General features: G+C 37.5%; 2 protein-coding genes across 2 annotated transcripts; one reads left to right on the forward strand and one right to left on the reverse strand.

The window, feature by feature from the left end:
• Window positions 1–572: 572 nt before the first annotated feature.
• LOC103951272 (mannosyl-oligosaccharide 1,2-alpha-mannosidase MNS3) lies at window positions 573–5,037 on the forward strand. The gene is made up of 7 exons (XM_009362608.3): window positions 573–879; window positions 1,213–2,162; window positions 2,704–2,959; window positions 3,544–3,741; window positions 3,878–4,029; window positions 4,147–4,834; window positions 4,950–5,037. Exons 1-6 carry the CDS (start codon window positions 799–801, stop codon window positions 4,403–4,405), a joined length of 1,896 nt encoding a protein of 631 aa, XP_009360883.2. The 5' UTR covers window positions 573–798; the 3' UTR covers window positions 4,406–4,834; window positions 4,950–5,037.
• LOC103951275 (potassium channel KAT1) lies at window positions 4,643–9,936 on the reverse strand. Its single transcript, XM_009362609.3, has 11 exons — window positions 9,110–9,936; window positions 8,790–9,005; window positions 8,532–8,687; window positions 8,372–8,429; window positions 7,950–8,267; window positions 7,048–7,287; window positions 6,464–6,562; window positions 6,335–6,367; window positions 5,933–6,118; window positions 5,151–5,835; window positions 4,643–4,973 (listed from the first exon to the last, which is right to left on the reverse strand). The coding sequence occupies exons 1-11, from the start codon at window positions 9,286–9,288 to the stop codon at window positions 4,828–4,830; spliced, it is 2,316 nt and encodes a 771-aa protein (XP_009360884.2). The 5' UTR covers window positions 9,289–9,936; the 3' UTR covers window positions 4,643–4,827.
• Between the last annotated feature and the right edge of the window lie 2,333 nt (window positions 9,937–12,269).

A 12,269-nucleotide genomic window follows, 5' to 3' on the forward strand; every position in this document is an offset into this window, starting at 1 on the left:
AATTTCATTATGCAATATCATTAAAGTGTGAAATTCATTGGTTCAACCCAATCAATTGTGCTTAAGCTACTAAAATGATGTTAAGTGGAAAACGTTTAGAAATAGAGAAGAGGAAAGTCTACTCAACATACTCCTGCATTATCTAATGTTTTCATGTTCAGCATAAATTGGCAGGCATTCATCGCTTCTCAATGGAACAAAGTTCCAAGAATCTGAAGGAATCAATAGAAATTCTATGTTTGATTTATATTTAACAGTTGAGATTAAATCTCAACAGAATCTGACAGCTATTAAAATTCTAAATATATATTTAAAAATTAAATAATATATATATTTTTCGGTTCAATTCGGGATTACCGAAATCCCAAAAACTTGAGACCGATTCCAGTACTGAAATTTCGAGATCGATTCGGTATTGGGTACCGAAATTTTTGAGATTTTCGGTTTGATTTTTAGAATTTTTCTGTTCGGTTTGAGATTTTTGGTATTTTTTTTCCAGCCCTATTTAAAGTTCCCATAAAAAAACCCAAATACATTTCATTCTCATTGACCCAAATTGACTGACCAAAATTAACTCTCTCTCTCTCTCTCTCTCTAAATACACTGGTGAGCAAAAAACTGGAGAGAGAAGGAGCCAAAAACCGAAATCCAACGTTCTCCCTCATTTTCTCGCGAAATCAGGTTCCCGCGGGATTTCGATCCAATCCGCCGCACGGCGCTTCTCAGCCCCCGATTAGAGGCGGAGCTGAGGACTGAGAACGGAACCTTAAGGCGGCGGCGACGACGATCGGATCGATCATGTCGTCCAAGTCTCTACCTTACTCCAAGAAAGATGTCCACTACGACAACGCCAAGTTCCGCCATCGCTCCTTCTTCAAGGTCTTCCATTCCTCAGCTCTCTTCCATTTTCTCCAACTCCGATTCATGATTGATCGCGATTAGTTCTGCAAATTGATTGAATTTATTGTCTTTTCATAGACCTGAAATTTCAATTTTCTTACATTCTGGAGATTAATACATTTATGATGCTCCTTGTTTTCAAATTTCATTTTTCAACTTTCAATTTGTTTATGGACGAATTTAATAGCTCAATTTATGAACATAATCACATTTAAACCATTATTTTCTCAAATTTTCATATCTCTGTTGTAAATTCTTTTGCTTTCTAATTATCCTGTTAAACCAATTAAGTTTCTGTTTCTTGTTTCCCAGGTGATAACTCAAAACTTGCACACCAGTAACGTAAAGAATCATTGTATGAGTTGTAGTACGGGAAAGTTTCTACTTTTACTAATGATATTCGGTGTAGCGTATCTTATGCTCACACATACAAGTCCCACCACTGATGGATTAGTGAAAGGTAGTAAGAATGGTACGTATGAGCACATTACGAGTGGCGGCATTAGGTTTGGAAATATTTTCCGAAAGCCTCCAAGGCTTCCTCCTCAGTTGCCGCCTGACGTAAAAGGTAGTCGTGGTAACACTGGTCTTGATCATAGGAAGTTAAATTCTGACTTGAAATGGATAGCTAGGCAACAAAATGTGAAGAAGGCATTTATTCATGCGTGGTCAGGATATAAAAAGTATGCAATGGGTTATGATGAGTTGATGCCCGTGAGCAAGCGGGGGGTTGATGGGTTAGGTGGTCTAGGTGCAACTATTGTGGATGGCCTTGATACTGCCATGATAATGGGTGCTGACAAAGTTGTTTCTGAAGCTGGTTTATGGATTGAAACACACCTTTCAAATAAGATTAATCAGACTAGCCAAGTCAATTTATTTGAAACTACAATACGTGTTTTGGGTGGTCTTTTGAGCGCATATCATCTGAGTTCTGTGGAAAATGGGATGGACTCAACACATAAAGGACCTAAGCCAGTTGTTTATCTAGAAACTGCTAAGAACTTGGCTGACCGTCTACTAGCTGGTTTTACTTCCAGTCCAACTGCTATTCCCTTTGGTGATGTTGTTCTTCGAGATCCCTCAGCGCATCCAGCTCCTGATGGTCGTTGTAGTACTTCAGAAGTGTCTAGTTTGCAGCTTGAGTTTAATTATTTAAGTTCAGTTTCTGGTGATCCAAAGTACACTGTGCAATCTATGAGGGTCTTGGAACACATAAAGACTCTACCTAAGGTGGAAGGACTGGTACCCATATTTATAAGGTATAAGTCTGGAATATTATTCTAATACTTGCATCATTATTCTTTTCAATTTCTTAATTCTTGTTTATAAGTCTAGCGTCATGTTGACATTTTCCTTGTACTGAGGAGAGCTTTTCTGTGTCATTAACGCCGCAGAAATGATTAATACTTTTCTCGAATGATGATAATCTTTTGCATATCTAAGTTGATTGAAACATTTATATAGTTGGGTCATGGAAATATAAATGTAGAGCTGAGAATATGAAAAGGATCCCCCATTTCTTATCTAAGAGCGAAACATATGTAAGAGTGTACTTCTTTGTTCTTTATGAGAATTGCTCAACTAGTTGATTTCATGTAGCCTACATATAACATATAACTGCAACATCAAATGGAGTTTTGGATGTTTGACATAGACGTAATAGCTTCAGCAGTAAAATTATCTCTTCATCTTCTGTTTCTGGACAATGTGTAGTCAGCGTCTCCCATGTCTTATTGATTTTCTCTTTGTTTATTAATTTACCATCTATTTAATTGTTGATGTTGTCTATACTGTCTGCAGCCCTAGAACTGGTGAGTTTAGTGGAGAAAATATAAGACTGGGATCTCGTGGTGACAGCTACTATGAATACCTACTGAAAGTTTGGCTTCAGAAAAATCGGGAAAGTAATTTTACGTATCTCCATGATATGTACGAGGAAGCAATGAAGGGTGTCAGACACCTTCTTGTTCGGAAATCAATCCCAAATGGATTGGTTTTTGTAGGGGAATTGCCTTTCGGAGCTGATAGTTCTTTTAGTCCCAAAATGGATCACCTGGTATGTTATACTTTACAAATCTTTGGCATTTAGATAGCTTATAGGTTAACTAGCCTTCGTTATTTTTGCTCTAAGTTCTAAGTCAGAGAAGGAAAAGTTTGACTAGTTGGACATCATGTTGCTCCACATAGGACGGTGACGTGTAGGTGGCATTGAATATACTTAATCATAGTTTTGACATCTAGCTTTATGAATTGATTTGCTTATTGTGTTTAAGGATTCGTGTTGGGATTATATACGAGAAAGAAATTCAATAACAATCTCTTTGTTTTCTACATTAGGAAACAAGAAGTGATAAATTAATTACCCATTATTATCAGGAAACGGTCCACTAAAAATTGTGATGGTGAATTCTGTCGTCATCCTGCTTTGTGAAACCTTCTAACTTATTAATTTAAACTGACTGTCAATATTTAACTTTATATTCTTTCTAGTTGTAAGTATTTTGCACAACCACAACATACATGTATGTTTAGCTTTTTGTGTATCCTGGAAAAGCACTTACCTGTCACTTGAATGATGATCATCATCCTTGCTCTTTCGGAAATGGGTCTTAATATGACATTTCGTACTGCCTTTTGCAGGTATGTTTCTTGCCTGGCACTCTTGCACTCGGTGCCACAAAAGGCCTTACCAAGGAAAAAGCAATGAGAAATAATATGCTTAACTTTGAGGACCTGGAAAATTTGAAACTCGCAGAAGATCTGGCTAAAACATGCTTTGAAATGTATTCAGTAACCTCTACTGGTCTTGCTCCAGAAATTGCTTACTTCCATACAGAGGTTAGTTTTGGATCTACTTGAGCTATTAAGATACGTCAGTTTTTTTTTTTTTTTTTTGGGGTGTTTTTTAGCCTTTTCAACTTTCTACTCTCTGTGTTCAATGGAGGGACTTAGAAAATTTCTCTTATTGAAGCAGGAATTTTCTGAAGGAGGTCTTGACGGTGGTAACAAGAGTTCTCAATATATGAATGACATAATCATCAAACCTGCTGATCGTCATAATCTCTTGCGTCCTGAAACTGTGGAATCATCAATGTTTGTATTGTACCGGATCACGGAAGATCCAAAGTATGCTTTTACTTTCTTTCTTATGTATCCATGAGTTTTATTCCCCCTTAAATAACACACGCATAGGTTAATATCCCCTCTTGGAGCACTTTTCACTTATATACTTGAACATTGCAGATATCGTGAATGGGGTTGGCAGATTTTCGAAGCATTTGAGAAATATACAAGGGTTGACACTGGTGGATACAGTTCTTTGGATGATGTAACTTCAGTTCCTCCTCATAAAAGAGACAAGATGGAGACGTTCTTTTTGGGCGAGACTCTGAAGTACTTGTACTTGCTGTTTGGAGATAGTTCTGTTATTCCATTGGATAAATTTGTTTTTAACACAGAAGCTCATCCTATTCCAATTGAAGGCACTGCCAAAAGGGGATAAAACTTTGTTGCATTAAAGCATCGATTCAAAGGAAGGAAAGTCTGTATGGACAAATTATACGGTAGCAGGCTGCAAATGTGCTTTTTCAGACTCACTGGTGTTTCATGCATGTTTATAGAGTATATCTGATTCCGGAAGACAGTAAATACCCTGGTTGAAGTTTTAGAGGCGGCTTAGTTCGTTTCTTTTCTTGTGCAACTCATCGGTGATTCTTCTACGTGATAAAGATACAAGAGCTGGAGAAGAATGAGAAGATTGAAATATGTAGTTCGTGCTATTTTACAATTTTGATTAATTACCTGATGGGGTTTACCCATCGAAAGTATCAAGGGCCATATTCTGTAGTGCACTTTTTTACTTCTCCAGTAGCATTACTGGCTTCGGGGAACGAAAATTTATGTTCCTATCTTATTATACATTGCCTAAAAGGTACAAGTTATATTCATATTATTATAGTCGTTGTGAAGAAGATACAGGTGATCACCATCTCGGACAACACTTATGTCATCTATTTCTGCATTTTCTTCATTAACGACTTTTGTAGGTTTGTATCCTTCGAACTTCTCACCTGCAATGTCATAAAGAGGGAGACCAACTATGCTGTTACGATATGTTTGATTCTGCTCAAGGTATGTTTTTAACATTCAATTTTGGCTTTAATCCGTTGAATGTTGTCTAACCTATAAGAACTTTAAATTTAGATTTGTCTAAATGTGCTTTTTTAGGTAAGAAAAAGAAAGCTTACCAGCCACTCTGAGAAGCTCTTCCATCGAATCAGGTAGGATTATTAACTTCGCAAGCTGCCTCTCCAATGCACTTCCATTTTGAAAATGCATGTGGATAGTTACTCTCTTGTTGATTGATCTCATCCGTTCTTTATCAGGGATAGAATTGCTCGGGTAGGACTTAATGGGTACTTTTCTCTGGTGAGAGTGGGAAAATTGGGCACCCTCGTGTCTTTTGGAATTTCCTTTACAATTCCTGGTTATTTCAGATGTTTCCGGTTCAATAAACTCTATTCTATGTTCATCTGTTCTCCTATTCTCATATCTTCGTAATAGGTCAGTTATGCTCTTGTTTCCTTGCTGTTGTGCTAGATCTTTCGGCGTCCATCCTCTAGCATCTGGTTTGTTTACATTTGCTCCTCCTTCGACCAAAATTTTGACCATTTCCAGATGTCCCCGATGAACAGCAGTGTGAAGAGCTGTTTGGCCATCCTCAGCCATCATGCAGACATCCATTGCACATCTCGTTGAATTATCAGCTCTGCCTATTTCGCTCTTTTTTGTAGCCTCTGAACCTGTAAACAAGTCGTTCCTTGCTTCCTCCATTGATGGATCTTGACGTGAGTTGTCTTTACATCCAGCGCAAGAACAGCATCCTTCGGTATGTGGATATTCACAGCCCAACCCTTCTTGTTCCTTCAGTTTCTGTAAAGTAGAGTACGGAAAATATAAGTCTTTGGAAGAGAAGGGTGGTGTGCATGACTGCATGTACATTTTTATGAAAACAATTTTGTTTCGGTACCAGAAAAATGTTGTTCATGATAATTTGCTCGTCGTCCTTATTTGCTTCTATGGTGGTCATGAGTGAACTTTTGCGGAGTCGTAGTATCTGGGAAAGTTCGGTTGTCCGAACGGTGAAAGGCTGTGGCCTATGACATAATACTCCGATTTCTCCCAAAGTATCCCCCGCAGTTGCCTTTCGTATAAACTGTTTAGAGTATGTCAAGTCAGATATTAACTCCTACATGTACTCCGATTTCACAGAGCACATTGAAATGTTCAATAGTAAGAATCAGGTTCGCATTTGCGGGATGTCAGAGCCAGTCGACCCGAGAGTGTATTTCCGGTCAACGGGCCTCTCACATTCCGCAAAATGGGATCCCGTTTTTGGAAGGGTCTGTTTACACATGTATGCGTGACTTACTTGATCTTGCCCATCAACACTGGACACCAGATCCTGCAACCATGAATTTTTCCGATTGAACTCCATGTCAGAAAGCATTTTTAAGAATGTTACGAGATTATGTAAGAGGTAAGAGTTAAGCCGGCTCACCGCCGCACCGGAAACCAGTATATAAAGATCGGTCGGAGCCTCGTTTTGCAGAATTACATCTTCCTTGGGTGGAAAATACTCTGCATCTATTTCTGAAACCTTAATAAGAGAATACATGGTTTTAGCATCTTGAGATAAACAAGGCTTTTTATCAAAATTTGTTCGTGAAAAATCTGGTAATATTCTTGTGACAATTATTCTTGTTAAATTGTCACGTAAACGACCTCATGACCATTTTTCAAGGGTATTTCTATCAAACCAACCCCTTCACTTAATAAGGATATTGATAGATTTTTCACGTAATGAAATTAATGTACAATGGACAAACTCAGAAACCACTTCTATTGATTTTCAATTTCAAGGATCAAAGCAAGTAATTATGTCAATCTCAATAACCATTGTAACTAAAAAGCCGATAAACAATAAAATGTTGAGACACACTATTGTCGACAAACTATCTAATACAGGTGAGCCCTATCATCGAGACCCACTTCTATATGTGAGAGTGTCAGTAATATGGTCCGTTTTGTATCTGAATAACGTTACTCAGTGAGAATAATTATAAGTCAATATGATGATTTTACCAATTGAAAGAGGAAATCATGAGAAACTCCTTGAAAGAGGTAGATGTTTTGAACGACGGGGAAGAAGAGATGTTGGGCAATGCTGGAACGAAGGGCTTTCGGGAGACCATTTAAGGTCTCTTGCTGTTTCAGTCCTTCTGTCTTAAACTTGAGGCATATGTGTGACAACATCTGGTCTTGAATCGTTGGGGGCAAGTCGTTTCTTGCTGCAAATTCTGATGCAGCTCTCACTGTGTCCCTCTATCAACACCAAAACCAAAGAAAACACAATTAATATAGGTGTATTATGGGTAGAAACTAGTAGCGTTTTGTCTCGGTGTGGAAAGATTTTGCCTTATCGCTGAGGTTATACGCTCATGCAAGTATCTCACATTCCTTAACAGCTCACCATTGATCCACCAGCCGTCTGGGTTCCACCCGACCGCAGTGGAGAAGTTTCAGGGAGTTAGGTCACTCAATGAATAGATAACCGACGAGTGGGAAAAGAATTAGATCCCCCTCAAAAGAATAGAGATAGTGAGACACTCACATGTGTGTATATCACCGGTGACACCCAAGATTTTTTCTTTCGGGTTGAGTAATATATGAAAACTAGAGGTGTACATTTGTCCCATGGAGATTGGGGACGTATAACTACTAATAATTAATATTTTTTATGAGTTAGGTTAGGGTTTGAAGAAACACTTTCAAAACGTGGGGTAGCAAGAGAGGATACAAAGGAAACATTTCCAAGTCTTTCTGCAGGCAATATATGGCCATGGGGACCTTTTCCTAAAACTTTGATTGCGACTGGGGGTTTATTTTGGTCCATTCAGAAGTAGAAACCTCCCCCGGAAGCTACTGATCTATTTATTTGCTGTATTAAAAACCCAAGAGCCGAAAGGAGGAGGAGTAAAACTTACAAAGATTCTGGTTCTGCTGGTCCAGTGAACTACAAGATTTGTCATGTTTCCAATGAGGTAAGATGTCAATCCCAAGTTGAAGAGCATGTAGAAAATATCAAACATCATCTCTCTAGGGTTCTCAGCATGCAGATCTCCATAGCCAGTGGTGGTTAGCGTTGTGATTGACCAGTACATTGAAGTAACATATCTATTCCAGAGACTATCTTGTTTGAAATCCGGGTACACAGCGCCGATCCATGTTCTTTTCGGGTCAGGATACCGATCTGCGATCAGATAGTTGAAACATCCTGCGCAGTGCACTGCGAAAAGGGTAACCTGAAATTTGACAGGACAGAAGTTTTGATGCCAACCAAGTTCGAATTGGTGAAGAGAAAAATGACAAGAATTGTGATGCGCTTATGGGGTTTTTCGGGACTTACAGAAATGAGCTTCGTGCAGCGAATCCAGAAGTAGTTGAATCGGATGTCCTTCTCCAGTCTGAAGTCAGCACAAATCGGTTTGTAAGTTTGTGTGTGTATTCTGATAGTTTTATGACAATTGGAAAGTTCGGACAAAAAACAAAGGTGAAGGAAGATGGACCTTGCAAAGAGGGAGCTGACTCGTCGGAGGCGCCAGAGGCGGAGCATATTGAGTACTTTAAACTCAAGTTCGCTGCTGTGATTTGTCAAGAGGAGGCTAATAGACTGAAATGGTGCAGTGGAACACACGTCGAAAAGAAACCAGGTTGATAAGTACCTGTTTGGTTGTATTGTGCGAAAGAAAAAAGGGTTATTTCTTGCACAGAAATCAAAACATATATGTTGGATGTTTTGAACCAGAATGAAGCCTTTTACGCACCTCATTGCGATTTGCTTTGGATTGTCAACAAGAAGGTAAGAGCGGCTGTCGAGATAGGCAACAAAGAAAGTGAGGATGATGTCAATGCCAAAGAAGCCGTTGACAATGTTGTCAATGACGAAAAGAGCATCCCGCTTGTAAGGCAGAAATGCAAACTCAAATGGGCAAATCCACGCTGAGTAGATGACTAGAAGAACAAGTAGCATCCCCCAAGCCCTGAAAAATGAGGATCACATAAGGGGCATGAATTGATGAGTTGTAGAAGTTTTACTAACAGTTAACCTTGGAATAGCAGTGTGGCAAGGCAAGATGATCATCACCTGTAACGAGGATTATACGGCGATATAATGTATTTCCTGAGCTTAGTAGACTGGTTGATTCTGGCTCCAAGGGAAGGCAGAAGATCAGTAGAGAAGAAGCTGCTCTGAGCAACAGTGTCCATTTGGTATTCATCAATACAGAACCTCCGGAAGAAGTTTTTCGTGCACGAAAACGTCATTTTTTTCTGTGTTCGAGAAAAGGGTTTTCGCTAACTAGATAGCTACAAGATTTTTGAGGTTGGTAAAAATCTTGTGAGAAAAGAGTTATTAATAATAGTAAGGACACTTGGCACTGCAGCTTCCCTTGTTGCTTTCCGGGTAGTTTCGCCGTTCGCTTGTGACATATCTGCTTTTAAACGAATATGCTGGAAGCTTAAGTTGTGCGGGTGGTTACGGATGGAAAGGGGAGTAGGGAACAAGAGGAGAGGTAAAGGATGGAAGAGAGAAACGTGAACACAAAACGAACAAGTTGAGAGGGGGCTGACGAAGTGGCAGACATGAGCAGCTTAATTTGTGTAATGCTGCTGCAGCTGCAGATATGTTCTGGAGTGAGTGAGAGAAGCAGAGAAGATGGTAATGGTGGTTCTTGTTGTATAAAGGTGGGGTTGGTGGGAGCTCCATCATTGATACATGTGAAGTTATGCTCCAAGAGGATGCTCAGCAAGGACCGATTTCAATTGGGTTTTAAGCATGTTATGACATTGGTGCATTTTTGGTTTTCGGTTTTCATTTCAAACTGTTAGAAATGTGAGAAAAGTTTGGTGAGACTGTTCCTGCCACATGACAATATAAAGTTGTAAAAAAAGTCTAGTTAAAAGATAACATATATTTAAGTTTTGTGATATATATTCACTCTATACTGTTACTAAAGAATAGTCCCACATAAGTTTTCTCGGGAATGTTTTAACTCAATTCATATATTCCACGTGGACTAATAGGAGATTTTTTAAAGGTGGTTAAACAATCCAAGAAACAAAAACTCAATTTTCTTTTTAATTAACTAGATCATGATTATTCAGCTCCTTTCATATTCAATAGTAAGAGGCTAAGAGTGAGATTGTTTGTATATGGAACTCAATCAGAACCATAAAAGTGAAATGGATTGGTGCCATATATCCATATTCCTCTATATCTCTCTTTCTTTCTTTCTTCCTTTCTTTCTAGTCTCTACTTTGATTTTGACCCGTTTGTAGTTGCATGGCCCAAATTTTTTTCAGCACTACACGATTTCACCGCCTAATTGATTCATGGTTTTCTTTAAAAAGAAAAATTGTTTAATGTTTGTGGTCTGCATGTTGATCATTATACATACAGATGATCATGGCTTAATTAATTAATTAATTGAAAAGGGTTTTATTGGATGGTCAGGATCAGTTAATCTAGAATAATGCTAATTTCCCATATGGAAACCTCCAATCATGCAATGCAGATCTGCTGGCTCCATGAGATCTTAGTGCATGAAATTTGTGCCCCAGCTGATGCACAATGTGGCATATGGGATGTTGGTTCCCCTTTTATAGAAAAATATATTTTAATCCCTAAATAAGATGAAATTTAGAAAATGTCTTATACAAGATTAAAAATTGATTTTAGTCCCTAGACTTTATTTAATGCCACCATATGTATTCAATGTCTATTTTTTTTATTTATAATTTTATGAATTTAAATTTTATGAAAATATTATAAATTTTAATTCTCATTATGGTAAGCATCTTATATAAGAAAATATTTTCGTTGAAATTTTTCAGTACACTGGGTTAGTATAATATGTTTAGGTACGGATATTTCGGTATACTAGTTTAGTATAATGTATTTAGGTACCAACATTTCGGTACACTAATTTAGTATCATATAGTTAGGTACGGGATTTTCGGAACACTTATGTTTTTACATATTTTCTTATGTGTCACTAGTTCACTACAATATATTTAGGTACTGCGCATTTCGGTACACTAATTTAGTAAAATATATTATGATAAGGACGTTTAGAGAAAGTTAAATAAAATTAATGAATTAAAATGTGTATAATAATAAATTTAAAATTTAAAGTAATAACATTAAATAAGTTATCTATTAAATATAAAAATAAAAATATAATATGAATTTGAATTTGAATTAAGTACAAATTAAGGACTAAAATCAATATTTAATCTAGCACCAGATTTTTATTAAATTTTAGTCTTCTTGAATGATTAAAGTTCAAAAACCCCTTGTTTTTATCCTGGAAAGCATGACTGTCTGTCAACAACAAAGTTGAAGAGGCAACATATTTTTCAATCAAAATTATTCCACGCAACTTACTTGGCTGCAATTATTAATAAACTACTACTGCTAATATGCTTAATTAGCCTTATCTTTTCTCCAAAAAGCTTAGTTACAGAATCAATCGACAAAAAGAAAGTCTGCACGTATAGTAAAATAACAGTTTGGTGCAACAACAATCAGTATACATGGGTTATTTTTCTTTAAAATGGGGATTTAACAGTTTTAGGTGTATGTAGGATTCCGGTCCTTTCAAGGAGTATGTGTGAAGAACCCTAATTTTTTGGATCAAAATAACTATAGAACTAAATATGAAAGATGAGGATGTCTGTGAAGAACCCTAATTTTTTGGATCAAAATAACTATAGAACTAAATATGAAAGATGAGGATGTTTGTGAAGAACCCTAATTTTTTGGATCAAAATAACTATAGAACTGAATATGAAAGATGGGGATGTTTCTCATTTTCAATGAGTTTTGTCATCAGCTTTAGCAGATAAGTAAGCGATAATTAGACGAATACAAAACGAGTATAATCCGTGTCATTGGTTTAGTGATGATGTGATTAATAATTTAATAGGCATGAAAGCCCACCTGGTGTGTTTGCAGTAGTAAGCCAACCTTGTAGTTGAAGGGGCAACATCAACATTAAGGCACGTGCACCACGTGCGTCTTTGGGTATGATTAGGAAGAAACCCTACCACTCTTCCATTGTTAGTGACTATGTCGAGCAATTTACTTATATATGCAATTATAGGACTCTCTCTCCTTATTGGACATCCTTATTTCTTGGGAAAGCCTCCATGAAAAGGACTATGTGTGTTTGTATGTGTGTGTGTGTGTGTGTGTGTATGCTTCTTTCCTCATTGAACCTCCTTAATGATTAGGTGCACTGTGC

The sequence above is a fragment of a genome, unplaced genomic scaffold (genome assembly GCF_019419815.1).
Source record: "Pyrus x bretschneideri cultivar Hongxiangsu unplaced genomic scaffold, Pyrus_bretschneideri_v1 Contig33, whole genome shotgun sequence".
In the NCBI taxonomy this organism is placed as follows: Eukaryota; Viridiplantae; Streptophyta; class Magnoliopsida; order Rosales; family Rosaceae; genus Pyrus; species Pyrus x bretschneideri.

Coding starts and splice junctions, on each gene's coding strand:
- LOC103951272 (XM_009362608.3), top strand. CDS start 799: ATGTCGTCCAAGTCTCTACCTTACTCCAAGAAAGATGTCCACTACGAC. Junction 880..1,212: donor GCCATCGCTCCTTCTTCAAG/GTCTTCCATTCC, acceptor CTTGTTTCCCAG/GTGATAACTCAAAACTTGCA. Junction 2,163..2,703: donor CTGGTACCCATATTTATAAG/GTATAAGTCTGG, acceptor TACTGTCTGCAG/CCCTAGAACTGGTGAGTTTA.
- LOC103951275 (XM_009362609.3), bottom strand. CDS start 9,288: ATGACGTTTTCGTGCACGAAAAACTTCTTCCGGAGGTTCTGTATTGAT. Junction 8,268..8,371: donor GCTGCACGAAGCTCATTTCT/GTAAGTCCCGAA, acceptor GTCAAATTTCAG/GTTACCCTTTTCGCAGTGCA. Junction 6,368..6,463: donor TACTGGTTTCCGGTGCGGCG/GTGAGCCGGCTT, acceptor TCATGGTTGCAG/GATCTGGTGTCCAGTGTTGA.